General features: G+C 28.9%; 1 protein-coding gene across 1 annotated transcript; it reads left to right on the forward strand.

The window, feature by feature from the left end:
- The first annotated feature begins 3,546 nt into the window (after positions 1-3,546).
- On the forward strand, positions 3,547-18,619 carry Lmx1a (LIM homeobox transcription factor 1 alpha). The gene is made up of 4 exons (XM_065504916.1): positions 3,547-4,222; positions 16,711-16,909; positions 17,643-18,295; positions 18,369-18,619. The coding sequence occupies exons 1-4, from the start codon at positions 3,574-3,576 to the stop codon at positions 18,617-18,619; spliced, it is 1,752 nt and encodes a 583-aa protein (XP_065360988.1). The 5' UTR covers positions 3,547-3,573.
- Positions 18,620-19,218: the final 599 nt, after the last annotated feature.

The raw sequence follows: 19,218 nt of genomic DNA on the forward strand, positions 1-19,218 counted from the left end.
GATTAAATTTTGATACCAACATTTATAAAGGATCTTTCAATAAGAACTTCCGAACATTGACAATTGATAGCGGCTTTATTGTTGAATAAATAGTTTTTCATCTAAAAATCATCGTCAGCTATGAGGCCAAATTCTGGATGAATGGATATGTCAACAAAAAAAATTGTCAAATTTGGGACGACAATAAACCATATGAGATCCAAGAGCTTCCAAAGCATCCCAAAAAAGTCACTGTGTCGATTTTGGGCTGGCGGACGTTTTCCAGGACATTACCGGCAACGGCTAGCGCTATAGGTCGATGATTATCAATTTCTTTTGACCTGAATTGAGTGATATGGACACCAACGAGATTTGGTTTCAACAAGTTTCATTATGCACGATCGATTTGAGATCGTGCGATTCGGCACTGTTACACATTTTCTAGTGGGGGTTTCTTAAGTCGCAGGTATCAGCCTTAATTTGACGATGGCTTATTCGCATAGACCTGCGACTTAAGAAAACCCCACAAGAAAATACATAACGGGGCCAAATCGAACGACCTCAAATCGATCTAGCAAAATGGCCAATGTGGCACGTAGCGTGTCAACAGGAAAGGGGTCTTATTTAAATAAAATAAATACATATATGGGGCGAACCAACTTTTGAAATCGATGTCTTCAGATCGGGATGAAATTAGCACCAAGGTTAGACACATTTTTCAACAAGATCGGCGAAGAACTCTCTGAGTATGAGGGGTCAAAATTTGACATTTTGGCCAAACAGGTGTTTTTTCTCATCCATTTAACTAATTACCTATTGTTCTTACCAAAATGTGTCCCAAATAGTTTAGATAGTTATTCTTCGTTCTTTCGAAGAAAATAACAACAAATTTTTACATATTTTTTAAGAAATCAAAAACTATTTTTGACGTTTTTTTTCAAAATGGGCCCTTTAAGCTTCTATTCAATTGTTTAAATTCTTGCTGCAATTTTCTGTTCGAATTATTTTGAAAAATTGCAGCTTTTTGTTTAAAAAAAAAATAACTGAAATTTCATGATTTTGAGATTTTTGTGAAGAACATTTAAAAATTAGAACGAATTAAGATAAATATCTGAAAAAAATATTTTTAAATTATATGATCGAAAGGTATTTTATTCAATGGGTTAACCTTGCCATTGTCTTCACCTAAATACAGACATTCCAAAAACAGATATTTATAGTTTTTTCATAGAAGAGGACGATCTGCCTTGTGATATTTTATTAACTTTTAATCTATTTAAACTATGTATGTATTAAAGCCTTTCAAAAATATTTTTTTTATAATTGGATCTTTCCTGTTTTAGAACTATTTAGATAAATCTGAAATTTTTCTTTACACTTGGCCAATTTTGGATGACCAAATATAATATCTCTTTAAGTAAATTACATAACCCAGACATGTAAGCGAGGTCTTTTGTAGATATTTTCAAATACTATCTAAATAAAAAATGTCTTGATATTAAGATAAGAACTGAATTTTTGGTAATTTTTTTTAAATAACAACTACGAACCCAAGCACAAATTAACTCAAAAGCAGCTCACGAGCTATCGAATCTTTTTAAATTAAAAATTTCCAAAAAAAAATACAGTGCAATGATAATTTTAGCATGACTTAATTAAAATTAAACTTAAATAAAATTTACAATAATTCACCAAGATGGTATTACTATGTTTTCTTAGATTTTTTAGACTTTCGACTGTTACGGTAACTAATTGAAGATATGTCCGTAACGGTATTTTAGAACTAACGGTAATCGAGATTAAAAAATATAGATACTATCCTATAGATTCGGAACCTGTACTGAATGCAACTGATTCGCTTGAAAAAATTCCAGTATAATAGGCCAGACATAAAACCGTATTTTTAATTAAAAAATTAATTGTATTAACGAATATGGTAATTAATATGAAAATTAATTTAACGTAATTTTTTTCTGTGAATGTTTCAAAATAAAAGCTAAAAACTTGAAAATAATTAATAAATTTTAATAATGATTAATAAAATAAAATGTAAAGAACAAAACACACTAATCAGTCAAATTTATGCAAAAAAAGATAATGATTTATATGTACATGAATCATCGTCCTCTGCTATTTTCAACAATTGTAATGCTTGATTAATTGTATTGAAAGGGCTTTATATATCAGCAGTTCAGATTTTAAACCAGAGTCAATGTTTGGTATATTGTGCAAAACATTGAATATAAATACAAAATTTAGCAAAACATGACATTTATTGATTTTAGTGCTAAATTTTAAAAACCGTTTAACTGTGTGATAAAAACCGGTTAACCGCAAACAACCGAAATTTAGAAGAAAATCCGATTTTCGGTTTAACTGGTTTATAAACACGACATAGTATTTAATTTAGTTGACTAAAATATATAACTAAGGAAGTGGCTCCAAAACCAAAACACTATTACGAACAAAAACTTATATCTTTATATAGATTTGTACATGCACATACGTTAAAATGAAGTAAAATGAGAAATTTTAGTTTTTGATCTGGCCTAAGCAACCATTGAAATGCGCATAGGAAGTAGCTTATTCCCCAACAAAAAATTTCAGTGAATTTATCAGTTATTGGCAACTATATTCTTACGAAAAGAAATATTTTCGTTTTAATAAATTGTTGACATGATCATCAAAAAGTTAGTAGAAGAACATGTACTCATAGAACAACAAAAACAATTAGGTTAACTATTTATACTCTAACGTTTGAATTCAATAACTATTTTATTTCACCATTTCTTTTAAACAGAGCTGTGGAGAGAAAACACAGATGAGTGCAATTTAGCAAGAGGAGAAATTTTCTATGCAATAGAAAGAAGTTTGAGTATAATATCACTGCGCATAAACGCAAAAAAAAGAGAATGTGTGGCATTAGAAAATACAAACCCTTATTATCACTACGATTGAATGAATGAAAGGGGGTTGGAATTTTAGGGATTTTTTTGAGAGCACTCACAATTGAGTGGTTGTATTGTGTGGACTATATTTTCATCAAAGGGAATTATGAAATGAAGTGAAAAATAAATGACAACAACAACTGTTTTGCTGATTCTTTTTTGTTTTTGTTCCTTTTTCTGAGAGGGTTGAATTCTAGTTGAGGTTTTACATTGCAATTGGAATTTTGTCGGTTTGATGGACAAATATACACGCAGACAGACAGAGACCCACAAATGTACACAAACGAAGTAAAAATGCTTTGATTTTTCTGATTGTCGATCATTTGTTAAACGACAGCACATGAAAACGGTTGAACGACGCGGAGTAAAATTTCAAAAAAAGAATATATACACAGAACGTATTAAGAAATTAAACGATTTTACGAAAATTATTCAAAGTGTTTTTAAAGTTGTGAGAAAACAAAAACCTAAAACTTGAAAAAAGAAATCTTTAAAAATATTATAGGTATAAATCAAAAGGAATAATTACACTTATAAATGGAATTTGTGCATAAAAATATTACAATTTGTAAAAAAGTTTAGTGCAAAAAAAAAACGAAACAAGTCAATTATAAAAAAACAGAATATATTTATTATATTTCTTAAAATGTTGGAATTTTATCCCATGCCTACAAATTTAAATCATGGCGCTTCATTGTATCCTCATCAGCAAAATCATGGTGGTGCCAGATTTTTGGATAATCCTGCCCCACAAAATATAAACAGCATTAACACCATGACTCACCAGCAGCAACAACACTTACAACAACAACAACAGCAACAACAACAACATCAGCAGCAGACAAATTCACAACAACAGCAAATGATTGCCTCACCCAGCCAAGCAGCATGTCCGCCACAAAATCATAATAATTCCTTAAACACCTGCTCAATAGCTTCATTAACAGCACAAACTTCATGTCTACCTTCTGCCACGACTACAAGTAATGATGTTAACCCAGAAACCTCTAACACCACATCCTCCTCCTCCTCACTATCCGCCTCCACCTCCAATTCCACCTCATTACATTTAACAATTAGTAACAGCCATAACAGCAAACACCAACAGCAGCAGCAGCAGTCATCGTCGTCTAGTAATTGTTCTACTACGACTCAACAAAATGCTACGTCTGCCATTCCTGCCTCAGTCTCCATCACCTCCTCGGCATCAACAGCATCCTCGAATAATTGTACAAATTCTGCTACACTACTTTCATCTTGCTCAAAATTATCCTTAGAATGCAATGGACGCACAGGTATGTATTCCAAAAATAGTTTTATCATTTTGTCTTTTATTTTCTTTGTTGAACTTTTACTATTTTTAGTTCGCATGTAATACATATTTTACTCTTCTATCCCTGCTCTATTTTCACAGACTTTTAACAGACAGTAGTTAAAAAGTTGCCAAAAAGTTTCCTTTAATTTTTATTGTGTTTCACTTCACCTTGAATTAGGCAGGCTGTTCGCCACTTCTCACATTTCCTTTGCATTTTTAAACTAAACTGCATCTTTGAATTGTTTATCTTTATGTGAGTTTGCGTTTTTTTTTTTGTTGGTTGTTTGTTGTTGGTATCTTTAAACATTTTTGGTTTAAAACTTTAGGTGTTGGTATGTTTTACCTTAATTTATTTTCTTGGTTAAAATTTTTATTTGAAATACTTTTGCCAGGTGTTTGTTTGTAAATAAAAGGCTCGCCAAAGTTAAAAAAGGGTTTGTGAGTGAATTTTCTACTCACAAACTTTTAACAAAGATGTTAAACATTTTATTAACCAGTTTAATGGATAAAGGAAAAGAAAATCCTGAAAGCGAGTAAAGTATGTAGTCTAAATCAGTCAGGATTTCATTTAATTTTTGTAGGTGTTAATGATTTATTTAAAGAAAAAAAGCCTAGAGCTTTTGTAAAAATAACCTAACAAATTTAGAAAAATTGTTTGCGCTTCTGAATTTCTTAAGCACTGTGGTTCAAACCAAACACAGTAATTTGGTGTATTTTTGTATTCTTTGAAGTATTCCTAGACTTATGCCCGTAATTTCAACAAATATTTATCTATCAGTGCATAGTTACTTATGGAGTAAAAATATTTGGTAATTTTTTACCCACAGATTTTGATTTGAAATTAATGTCAAGTTACATTTTAGGTAAATTTATCTGCGGGAATTAGTCCCATAATTTTAACAAATCGATATCTATGGTGTAAAATACCGATAAATTTTCCTAAAAGGTACGGGTGAAAATTACAAAATATTTTTACACCTTAAGTAATTAAGCAAGAATAGATACACAGATAAACAGATTCGTAATGGCAACCGACATTGTTGCCAATCGAATGATTCTAACTCAGTGGCCGAATTTTATAGTTGTGGCTACAAAATTTTAGAAGGGTTAACAAAAGATTGGCAGCTTCAACTGAAATTCTTCTTTATCAACTGACTTTCAGTTGATAGAGCCGAACAATTGTTTGTGTGCAACCGAATCATTCGATTGGCAAGAAATTCGGTTGCTACTAAATATCTATTTATTGAAATAAATAAAATAAGTTTTATAAAATAATTGTTTGTTTGACTTTCCATTCATTCATTTAATTTCTAATGCCGTGCTTTCGAAATACAACTTAGGTTTTTGACAACTGAGTTAGGTCTTTGAGAGGCGAGTTTCCGATGAGACTCCGAGAGGCGATGTTTCTAACATTTTAGGTTCTCATCAATATCAAGCATTTTTGGCTTAATAGTTATTTATTAGATGTGATTTTTTTAAGAACGATGCCATTTAAAATTAAGAAAATCAAAATCTGTACAAACACTTACGAATTAGTATTTCGCACAATACAATTTGCGTAAAAAATATCAATTAAATAAAAAAATTTTACTCTGCGGTAAATCTTTGTCGATTTCTCTATAGTCCCGTAACTCGTGTAAAGAGGATTACGAGCCAATTCTGGTAAAATTTTGAAAATTGTTCAATGAATATGAAACAAATGTGGTCTAGTTCAGGAATAGTTCCCTAACCTGCAACAAACTGCCGAAAGCGGCAATCACGGGATAAATATTATACCATTTTTATTTAAAGGATTAAAAATAGAACAAAATTGAGCAAATCACTCTTAAAACAAATTAACTATGAACATCATTTATGCAATTTGAAACAAAACAATTAGGGAATATTTGATATATTTCTCATTCTACTCTTGTGAAAATAAAACATTTAATTAAAAATCTGTGTAAAAGAAATTCTTGTTCTCCTCTCGAGAAAACAAAATAATCAACTATAAACGAAACTATTAATTAGAAATCCGTATGGAAGAAATTATTGCTATTCTCATGCGAAAATGAAATGATCAGTTTTATATCTTATCAGAGCAAGGTTATTTTGTTCCAGTAAATTTCAGATTGAAACTAAAATCTGTACAAACACTTATGAATAAGTATTCCACAAAATATTTTGCATTAAAAATATCAATTAGACTAAAAGTAAGACCAGGTAGAATGAGAATTTTTTACTCTCCGTGGCCCATAAAATAAGCAGTATTGTGTAAAAATTTTGAAAATTTATCAATGTATTTGAAACAAATGTGGTTAATTTCATGGTAGTTCCGTAACCTCACTACCCCTGAGGAGCCAATTACGGGACCAGTTTTGTATTCCTTTTTATACCCTTACACCATAATAGTGGGGAGGGTATAATGCGTTTGTGCAGATGTTTGTAACGCTTAAAAATATTAGTCTAACACCCACCTTAAAGTATATCGATCGACTTAGAATCACTTTCTGAGTGATAATTTCATGGTGATCGGTCCATAATTGGTCATAGACCCAATATAAGGCCCACTTCCGAAAATCACTCAAAAATAAAAATTATTGAAATTTTAAAATTATATTATATGGTCGGGCTTGACCAACCATACTTCCTTACTTGTTTGTGTATAAGTTTAAAATTAAATGAATTGCATTTTTACGTTAATCAAGGTTAGTTTATTATAAAAAGTAAGAAAAAAATAAATCAAAACAAAAAAAAATCAACGAATTCCAAGGGTTTTTTTGGAAAGGGGTTTGCCAATAGCCAACCAGCCTGGCGGTTGGCATTAAAAATAACTATGATACAAATTTTCGTTTCGCATAAATTTTTTGGAAATCGAATATTTTTGACTAAATTTTCTGACCAAACAAACGAAATAGCAAAGTAACACTGAATTCAATTAACAATAAACATTCTGTGCATTTTTTATTGAATGCGTGAAAGAAAAATTGATTTTTACAATATTTTCAAATGAATATATCTATTTATCTAACCACAGCATCCTGACGGCAAAGTTTTGCAAAGAAAAACATAAACGATGACTTCAAAAAACATAATTGTTGAGCAAAATGCCAATAAACTATGTTTTAAAGACTATAGAAAAGGTGGTTAGTAAAGTGACCACTAAACCGCAAAGAGTTAAATTAAACCTTGGAATATTATTACATTAAAATTTTAATTTTTCTTTAAGATATATAGCAAATGAATTAGGAACGATCCCATTATATGTAGCACAACATTGTAATTGGCAAATAACTCAATATTGATTATATAAGATAGTCATCTTAAATAAAATTTTTAAATTAATTGCTGCTAAAGTTTTATACAATTAAAAATATAAGTTCCACTGTTCCAAATGAAAACTCTATTTAAAGCCACTAAGGATTTTGTTCATATCTATTTAAAAACGACAGCATTAAAAGTTTAAAACAGTTTGGATTTGCTTAATTGAAATTTAATATTTTAAAATCGCCCTTAATTTGCCCTGCCATATTTGGAAAATTTTGAATTTGTAAAAAGCCTACTAACGAAAACCTCTAATAACTACTTTGTTAATATTCCAAATCCATAAAGAAAAAAAAACTATTATTAGATAAAAGTTGGCAAAATCTGTTTCCATGTTTACTAAACTATTATTAAATATGATTTCTTTTCTGTCATAATTATGATAAATTACCTACGCATCAAACTGAAAATAGAACTCACATTCAAATTCTAAGAATCCACTTGAAAAGCCTTTAATAACAATGTGGCTTTAATCCTACCTAACTCCCCCAAACTTCCAAAAACAATATATGTATTTATATAGGAGCAGCAGTGAGTATCTTATGATGAAAATACTATTTACACTTTAAGCACTTGAAATATGACAAACGTATTTACATATTTGACATGATGATGTTGATGTTGATAAATAATCAAATGAGTATTACAACAACCCTTCCTTTTTTGGTAACTAACCTACACTTCAGTATAAAACAGTTTAGATAACAAACGATTAAACGTTTAACTTATGAAAAAAAAATATTGATAAACTTTTGATAAGATTAATAAACAAATAGTTTATGGTTAAACAAAATATAAAATATAGAAAAAAACACACAAAATATAAGGACTACATATACTTCACATGCAGAGAATTTTATAAAAAAATAGATACCTTTATTTATGTGTAGCCACTTTTATTGACATGTGTATGAATAGTCGTCTAAACTATAGTTCGTAATTAATAATACTATTATGGACACATAAACAAAAAAACTGATAGACAATAACTTAAATTATGCTAAATAATGATAATAAAATATTAAAAAGCAATTGTCTTTTTTTATATATTTGATTGTCCCGTCTTTCAATCACATTTTCAACGACACTGTCAATCAGTAGTCAAATTTTGGATAATTTGTAGGAAATTTTTGTGATAAATATCAGATAGTAGCAAATTTTGGCGAATATCAAAATAATCCAAGCAATATGAATTTGACGTAGTCAAGTAAACACACACAAATAGATAACCAAATACAAATGTTTTTTTTATTTTTTTACTCAGCATTTATTATGCTATTTGGAAGGTTTTAAATAAAAATAAATATTGCCACCATTTAAATTTTCTCAAACAATTAAACTAACTCAAAGTCTACTTTAACTTCTGATCTAAACATGTGTGCATTAGAAAATGGTAATTTTGAAAATTTTGTCAGATACATCCTCTTAAATAGTTAACATGTTTCTACAACATGTCTAGGTATGTATTGTATTTTAACTATTTCCGTTAGATGTTTGCTGGTGTTCATTCGACCATATCTGAAAAGGACATTACATAGATATAGATATATGTACGTAGGTATATGTATTATACATACACACATAGATAGCTAGTTAAATATGCAGATATTCGCACATACATACATACATATTTCTAATAAGTGCATGGCATTTTGTTACCAAATTGTTTAATAGTTTTAGACATTTTATTCAAATAGTTCATAACTACAGTGCAATATGGATTAATTAAGCTATGAATCAGTAAAATGATTTGGTATTGATAAACAAAATAAAGCTAATGAATATTTTAGCAAAATTTTAATAATTCACATTAAAACATGCTAAATAAAACATTGATCTAGCAAGTAACTACGCTCCTATGGAGAATCCTACATCAGTCATTTCGTAATTGAGCCGCAAGTGGGTCATAAGCTGAGATTTTTTTCATATACTAAAAAAAACGGAAATATGCAGCTAAAACATGAACTAGAAAATCAGATATAAATGCACTATACAATTTAACACATTTACCAAAACAAAACATTTAAGTTCTGGTACTAATAAAAAACTATTTTGTAAACAGTTTCAATTCAAATATTTATCAGATATTCATTATAATAAATTATATGCATATAAAAGCAAAATATGCAATTATACCAAAATATGCAAGATCAATTCAATGGTATTTTGTTGCAAATCATATGAAGCCTAGAAGTAATTGGTGAGCATTCTCAGTGTTAAAATCTTTCAGTTTATTTTATCAAAATTTTATAAAAATTTTCATAATTTCGGAGTATGATAGATTTATTGTTACAAATGTCAAAACGTTCACAAGACTTTGTCAGTTATTAACACAACTTATTTACTATGGTGCTATTAACTCGAAATTTGGGCTTTTTTAATTATTACGTTGAGCGATATGTCTATAATTCTTTTCCAAACAAGTAAATTGGATCAAAATTATACTTTAAAATACAAATTTTAAATATTTTTAGGTAAACAAAATTTAAATTTTTTTCCACTTGTTTTTTAAAATTTAAAATTTTTTTTTTATTCTCAAAAAATTTTGTTTTAGTTTTAAACATTTTTTTTTTTAATATTTAGTGAAAAAAAATCGGGTTAAAAAATATTATTCCGAGTCTTATATACGTCGTTGCAAAGGTCTTTGAAATATCTATCATTAGATATCCATATTGACTATATTAATGACTTATTAATCCAGATATATGTCAAAAATAGGTAAAAAATCGAGGTTGTCTTGGTTTTTTCGTTACATCTCATCAATTTGTGGACCGATTTTCTCGATTTTAAATAGCAAACGAGCGGGATGATCGGGGGCTTCGGCAAGTTGATTTCAACACACAGACGGACATGGCTATATTACCTCCGCTATCTATAACGATCCAGAATATATATACAGTGGTGGCCAGGAATTTAAGACAAAAATTGTTTGCTAAATTCCATGTAATTGTCAATTATTTTTTCAAATATTTCCACAAATATGTATGCATGAGGACTGTTTTAACACACAAGTGTGTTTTATTCGACTGTGTCAATTCATACATATTCACCATGAACACATACAATTTTTTCTGCAACTCGACCAAAAATTTTTTTTTTTAAATAAACATATTTTCTCACATTTATATCATTATAATTTTATTATTATAAAATATTCAGACCAAATATGTTTTACTTGTCCATATATGTTTTACCGATTTTTCCAAACATTTTTCAGAAACTAGAAACATTAATAATAAATTTCATATCCTTAGAGGTCCTTTTATTTTGGCTCTATCGCACTTAAAATTCAGTTGATGAAAAAAATTCTAGTATTTGTCTTAAATTGGTGGCCACCACTGTACTTTGTGAGGTCTCAAATGAAAAATGTAGAAATTACAAAACTTATATACATATACCCTTGCCACTCCTGGTGAAGGTTATAATAACAAATTCAATTCAAACATTCAAAGTCATTTCATTAGAAAATATATTGGATGTATGACTTAAAAATGCGGGATTTACAATACTTGGCGTTTTTTGAACGCGGTATTCGTTTTTAATAACCTTTATGCCATTTTAAATGGGTATATATGTATGTATCTGTCATTTATTCTCACTTAGTTATTGAACATTATAGTGTAAAGAATAACGTTTTTACTTTACTTCTTTAATTTGAAAGAAAACAAAAAAAATGCCGCTGAGGCACAACGATTGCTCTGCAAAGCTTATGGTGAATGGGTTACATCGGTTTCAAAGTGCGAGAAAGTGTGTTTGTGCGGTTCAGAAGTGGTGATTTTGATACGGAATACAAAGAATTGGATTCATTACACCACGAAGATTGTTGTAAAACTCAACCAGAGCTTGGAAAATCATTGGGAGCTACTCTAGCAGCAATTTCATAATGTTTGAGAGAAGCAGGATTCATCCAAAAGCAGCGAAATGAAAGACGATTTAGCGGCTTAAAAAATAGAAGTTTAATATTATCATGCTTAACAGAAATTCCAATCAAGATTTGACTGTTCTCAACTATGTTCAGCTTTTAATTTTCATACTGCATGTGTATCTAAAAGCACATAGTAAAAAGTAATTGCACTATCGTTTTTCAGGTTCATTGCCAAAATATTCACAAACAAAAATAATATTACTATGTATATTTTATTTCCTAAAACAATGTTTGAAACTTTACACACATCTTCACGCAAAAACTAACAATACGGCTATAAATAAATACAATATTCGAATGAGTTTACAGTCCCTTCTGCCATACATTCACATTTAAATGTATTTATAGATTTTTGAAATTCCTTATAAAATTATTTAAATATTAAAATGTAAATCAATAACGCATATACATTAGGGTAGGCCCGTTTGTACGGAAATGATAAGGGTTTTTTTACAATTTTTTCATATTTCTTTCAAAAGGAAACATATAATATTGGTATCATGAGAAAGGTATTTGAAAAGTGTTATCTATGCCGTATCTGAATTCTTCTCCAAATTCAAATGAATCAGTAGCCAACCTTGTTTTAAGCAACTATATTTTCTTTTAATATTTTTTGCAAAATTCACATGATGAAATATGAAAAAATTCACAAAAATCTTGAAAAATGACCTTTTAGCTGGCTTTACTTTAAACTAACACCAGGACAAAAATTTTAAGAAACTTTACCTTAGAATGAATTAAAATTTAATCTCAAATGGTAACAGCCAACATAAATTTGGTTGGTGCCACCCTAATATACACATATGCATATTTACAAATACATATTTTGAATATGTTTTAAAGGTATTTGATGTTGCATAAATATTTAATAATATTATTTTGGGTAATTATTGTTAATAAACTAAATCAAGTGTTTTACACTGCATATTTAATTAAAACAGAAAGATTTTTCTTTAATTTTCAAAATCAATTTAAAAGAATTAATTTTAAATGTTTAATAAAATTTAAGAAAAAGATTTTGCATAGCGTTCAATAGTACAAAAATATAAAGCCATCAATCAATCAAAATATCAATGTATATATTGGAAAAATCATTGACGGAAATCCTTAAGCATTTTTACAAAAAAATACCAACAACAAAAAAAAAACCAAATATACAACAAAATCAACAACATATTTTGTTGTTATGTTCTAAAAAAAATAAAAATAAAATTCATACGAGAGAAATGGAGAAAAACTAAAGCATATTTTTACTAAACTTTCAGCTCAAACTGTATGAGTACACCCGACTCCTTATATACGGATTTTTGAATATTTGTAGAGTTTATTTGTTATAAATCATGAAACTTCAGGCTGTCTAAACAGGATTCAATGTAATCAAAAATATTATACTGTGAGTTTATGCAAATGTGTGTGTGTATTTAGCATTTGTATGTATGTTTTGGTCTGTTTGTATTTGTTGTGTTATTCCTATAAAACGGAAGTGCAAACAAAAGTTGTAAAAATGAAATATTTTAAATTAAAAAAAAAAATCTACAAAAAGAATATCAAATAAGCATATTTGTAGAGAAAAAAAGAAGTTTTTTGTTTTGTATATTTTAAATAAAATATTTAAAGTGAAAAAAACACTATTTTTTCTAACAGTTCTATCTTAAGAAGTACGTACGAAAAATACAAGAATTTAAGTTTATATTTATGGTCTAGAAATTTATTTGGGTTTCAATTTAAAATCTCAGTATGATTTCCAGTCAGACTATTTTAAAAAACACACATTGAATTTTTGTTACAATGGGAACCATTTTAGTCCGATTAGTTCAGTTTTTATACCCTACACCAGCATAGAAGGGAGGGTAATACCCAAAAATATTAGCCCAATAACTTAAAATAGATTTAATAATGTCCAGGTCGTAATTTTGAAGATATTTCGATGATATACTCAGTGTAGGGTATGATATATTCCGGTTTGACCCACTATACTTTATTTCTTTCTATTGTTTTTTTTGTTGTTTTTTTTTTGTAGTAAGTAGCACTCGAAATTTGTCTTAAATTGTCATATTTATCTACCATTCCTGAAAATAATTCCATTTTACAACGCAGTTTACAACGTATTTATTCCCTAATACTGTTTGTTTATTCCATGCTGATAAACAACATGCCATTCAAATTGATACACAAATGTCACCCAATTATTTTATTTCAATAATTTTTTGTATTTTTTTGTTGTACCTACATATACATATAATTCAGAGTCAACATCTTGAATATATTTTTTATTCCATCATAATGGTTTGCGACACACGCAAAAGAACCTTAACTTTTCTATATTATTATAAACAGCAAATCGCGCTTTATGATTTCTTTATAATATTACAAGTATTTATTAACATTTTTTCCCCTTCAAAAAAAAAGTTTACTCGTGTACTTACTTTGTTGTCGACGTGAGACCCTTAAAAAAGCAGTAATCTTTTTATTTTATTTGGAGACACCATCTGTTTGTGATGACTGCAATGACTGACTGACTGTGTGATGATAAGTTATTGAAATTATACAATAAATAAAATACAAATCAATTTTTTAACTGCATAATTTGATTGTTTTTTAAAAAATATTACTTTAAAATTTACTATAAATAAGAGAAATTACAAAAAATTACAACCTTTAATACAAAGAGGATTATTTTGAAAACTCTAACTGAAATCTTCCAAAAAGAATAAAACATAACACAAATGCAATGAAAAAGTAAAAAACTACACTCAATGTAGATATTTTAACCCAGCAAACAATTTGAAAATATTTCAATAGGTCGTATTTTGTATAAAGAAATATTAGCGGTATTCACAATGTAGAGCACTTTAGCAGAACCAAAAACAAAATAATTTAGAAGGTAGAAGTCATAGAATAAACACATAGAACGGAAGGAGAGAGTAATATATATGGAAAAATTACTCTCTTTTCACACATACGGGTGATACAATAACAAAATACATGCAATACATTTTCATGAATTAGGTTTTTGACAACAGACTTAGGTTTTTGGCTCTCAGTTACCTATCTAGTTGTTGTCTATGGTAGAAGTTCTTACTTTACACTTTTGCATTTCAAACTATATGAGGTAATTTTAGATTTGATATTTCATGACATTTTTTTTTTTGTTTTTGAAATAAATTTAATTTTAAAATATTGTTACGTTTTTTATTGTTACCTTTTAAAAACGGTGGCTTATTTCCTTTAGATAAAACGTATACTTTCGATTGCAAATAAAAGCAGTTTAGTAGTTTAAAATTTACTCTTTATTTATTAAAATTTACACAACAAAAGTTTAAATAGTCACTATGTGTTTTTATATAAATACACATTTGTAATTCACAATAATACACACACTTAAATTACACTTTATAATGTACAAGAATGTAGTTGATGTTAACTCTAATTGCGCCTAGGATAAACTGACTACCGACTGTACCCGCTGCCATTATTTATACAGCACCATCTTCCTTCTAGTAGCTTCATGAATTTACTCTATTATTTATATATTCAGCAAAATATAAGCCGAATTCGCATTTCTAAATATTGAGACGATCTGTCCATAAGTCTGTCAAGTCGTTCTTGACATAATATACATTCTTACTTGTTTTATGCGATTATGTTGATTTTCAATACAAAACTGCGTATTACAATGATATTTATTTAAGATAAATCTCATTCATTTTGGATATATGCGTATTTTGTAAAGAATTTGCAAATCTTTCTAGAATAATTCTTTCAAAATATCCCAGCTGTTCTACCTACCATTGACATCACCACTAGTTATTTACATAGCTATGTGACCAGTTATTTTAACATTTTAACGACAACACGTCTTCAAGGCTACTTGACCACCGATGCCGCTGTAGCCAAGTTACGCAATTGTTGCTAGTGATTTTTACAGTCGCGTAGTCGGTAGCCTGCTGCCGTGAATGTGTTTATTGCAAGACTCCACATAAATCACAATACGGATTACAAAAAAAAAACTTAGTGACAATTGCCTTTCCAAAAAAGTAAATTCTGGGGGTAAAATAAGTACTTCTTAAAGTGTAGTTCCAAAAAATTTGTAAAGTGCCTACACGCTAGATTAATTAAAGACACTGAAGTGACAATTACTTCTTATGTAGTCAATGTAGAACTGCAGGGATATTCCATTTTCAAAATTCAAACATTAAGTGGCCTACGAGTAGTATGATTAATATTTTTCTAAATATTATTTACATGACTCCAGAAGACTGTTCAGGTTTTTCGCCTTTTCTTTCAAAATATATAGCAATTTTTATAACTTTTATGAGATAGTAATTCCAGTTTTTATTTATCAATAAATGTTAAACGATGACTGAGAAATAAAAATAGTATATGTTGGGTAATCGTAACACCAAAACCAAACCAACAAGTGCAACTTCTCGTAGAACAAGTACTTGTATGAATAAACTCATACACACTTGTTAAAATAAAATATATGAGAGTTAGGAGAATTTAAACAATGAATAGGAGAGGAAGGAGAGAAATAAGAAGTGTGTAGTAGTTGGTGGTTGTGCAAGTTCGTATTAGGGGGCAAGGATGGTTGAGCTTTTGTATACAAACAAAATATGTACATAAAATGTATACAAAAAAAAAACAAAATAAAAATAAAAGAGAACTTCTCTAGTATTAGAGGGGGCTTAACTGTAAAATACGAGCTCAAGAGTCTTTGGCATTTTGATTTATGTGTGTGTTGTACGTTTAGAATAATATGCTAACACACACTCGTACACACAAACACTTCAAAAACTTAGTGTGTGCAATAAAATTCATAGAAAAAAGCGCATTTTTATTGTAGTGAAATTCTATCAACACAAAACCAACAACAATAATAACCATAAAAAAGCGAGAGAACACAAAAACAAAAACAAAACTAACGATTTATTGATATGCTTAGTAAATCATATTTGAATTGTGGCAACAAAATCTATCACAAAAAATAAACAAAAAGAGCGAACAATAATGATAATAAATCAATGGTTTTATTAAACAAAAAATAATAATAAAAATAAATAAAAATTTTGAAAATTTGAATAACAGTAATTTTTCAAAAGGAAACTTAGCATAAATTCGAGTATATTTAGCAAAATATGTACTAGTACTTATATGTTTTATGGTATTGCCTTAATTTTTTACTATTTTATTTAGTATATGCTTTAGATATTAATATCTGTTAAAATTTTGTATTTTAGGTGTCGATCAAATAAAATGCGAGAAAAATTTTGAGGTGTGTGAAGGCTGTGGCCAGAAAATCCATGATCGTTATCTTATGAATGTGGGCGATACGAATTGGCATGAAAGTTGTTTGGCCTGTTGCTATTGTGGTATGCAACTGCATCAGACTTGTTATACGCGCAATGGCAAGCTCTATTGCAAAATGGACTACGAAAGGTAAGTGCAAAACAATTAAATAAAAGAAAACTAACTGCAACATAAGGTTTCTTACATTTTGGCCCATGAAATCAGATGTACCAACACGGTTATAAGTGATATCAAAACAGTTATTTTATAACAGTTATTTTGTGACTTTAAAAATAAAAATACATCTAAAGCAATTATTATTCAACGTAAAAATAAAAGTTCGCATGAAAAATTAGCTTTAAATTAGTTTTAAACAAACTCATTTGAGGAGTTTTATAATGAGGATTTTTGAATAAATTGTCATTAAAATAAAAACAAGTGGGATTTTAATTTGCTATTGTGTCTATTGTTAAATTGTTGTTTTTTTTTAAACATATAAAATTATATCAGACAGACTCAATAAAGAATGATACTGAAAAAAGTAGAAAATAAACGAAAAGAGTTTTATTTTCAGACGGAAAAAATAAAACTCCTCAAATTAGTTTTTTTTCTGACGGGAAAAATAAAATTCCTCAAATGAGTTTTTTTATGACGACTATTTAAAACTCTTTTTTTAAGAGTTTCATGAGAACTTTTATTTTCATGTTGAAAAATAACTGTTAACTGTGGAGTTCTGATCATTATTTTAATATCACCATAGATTCTGAAAGAGCATGCTATACGAATCTATTGGATTTGTGTATAACCGTTATTTACGGTCCCTTCTTTTAAACATTTATTTGAAACATACATTTCAACAGTGTTTATTTTCTTTAATTTCTAGATTATTCTCCTTCAAATGTGCCGCTTGCTGTCATCCCATACTGCCTCAAGACATGGTCATGCGTCCCCTAAACAATTTAATATTTCATTTGTCCTGTTTCGTTTGTGTGGCCTGTCGCATTCCCCTGCAAAAAGGCGAACAATTTCTGTTAAGGGACGGTCAAATAATTTGTTTTAGACATGATCTGGAAAAGGAAATGTTTTTAGCGGCCGCGGCTGCCCAACATTGTGGTTATTTGGGCTTAGATGAAGATGATCTAATGAGACCCAGAGATGGTCGTAGAGGGCCCAAGAGACCGCGAACAATATTGACCTCACAGCAACGCAAACAATTCAAGGCCTCATTTGAACAGTCGCCCAAACCGTGTCGTAAAGTAAGAGAAGCTTTGGCCAAAGACACCGGGCTGTCGGTGAGAGTGGTGCAAGTGTGGTTCCAAAACCAAAGAGCCAAAATGAAGAAGATACAGCGTAAAGCTAAAAATAGTCGTGGCGGTAGCGGCAATGGAGGAGACGACAAAGACAAGGATAAATTGGATAAGGAGGGTATTAAACAGGAGGGTGGTTCAGCTTCGGGTAGTGAAAATGGTTATTTGGGCATGGATAGTTCATATGCCACGCAACCATTAAATCCAAATCTACCTTTTTCACCAGATGGTAAGTGTTTTTTTCTTATTTTATCTTTGAAAAAGAAAAAACAATTAATTAATTATTTATTTCTCTCTTTTAGACTATCCCGCCAATTCAAATGATAGTTTCTGCAGTTCAGATCTTTCTTTAGATGGCAGCAATTTCGATCATTTAGATGATGATGCCGATTCATTATCACTTAACAACTTGGAATTGCAATCGTCCTCGTCATCGGGTCACCATCACAACTCCAATCCTCAAGATATTTTAGCCAATTTAAATAACAGCCTTATAAATCCCATTGATAAATTGTATCTCATGCAAAATTCATATTTTCAAGGTGAATCTTAAACTATTTTTAGGAAACAAGTTAAACAAATTATTGTACGAATTTATTAGCAAGTAATTAATACCCCAACAAACTAAAAACAAAGAAAATTCAAAACATGAAACGGAGGCAATTCTAGCAAGTAGTTTTTTTTTAAAAATACAACTAAAATCGTAAAATGATTTTAAATTAATTAATTATAATAACAAAATCTAGCACAACGTAACTGTGTTGTAGTTTATTACTTTAAAGTATTGTAGTTTGTATTGAAATAAAGCTATTTTTAAAATCGTATATAAATAATTCCCAAAATGTGATTAAACAAATGAATGTGTGTATGTCAAAATATTTAAATACATGCATGCATGCATATATTTTAAACATCCTAACTGTATAATATTTGTTTAAATTTTATTTGAATGTTTTTAATTTAGCCCTCTGTAATTATTTGTATATTTAAATTTAGCCTGTATAAAATGTGTTTGTATTGTAAATATTTATTTATTTATTTTTTATTTATTTATTCACTAATTATAATGAAATTGTTATAAAGTTTATAAATATATTATTTATTTGTCACATATATTGATAAAAAAGCAAAAAACCAAAAACAAAATAATAA

Source organism: Calliphora vicina, chromosome 3 (genome assembly GCF_958450345.1).
Source record: "Calliphora vicina chromosome 3, idCalVici1.1, whole genome shotgun sequence".
NCBI classification, from domain to species: Eukaryota; Metazoa; Arthropoda; class Insecta; order Diptera; family Calliphoridae; genus Calliphora; species Calliphora vicina.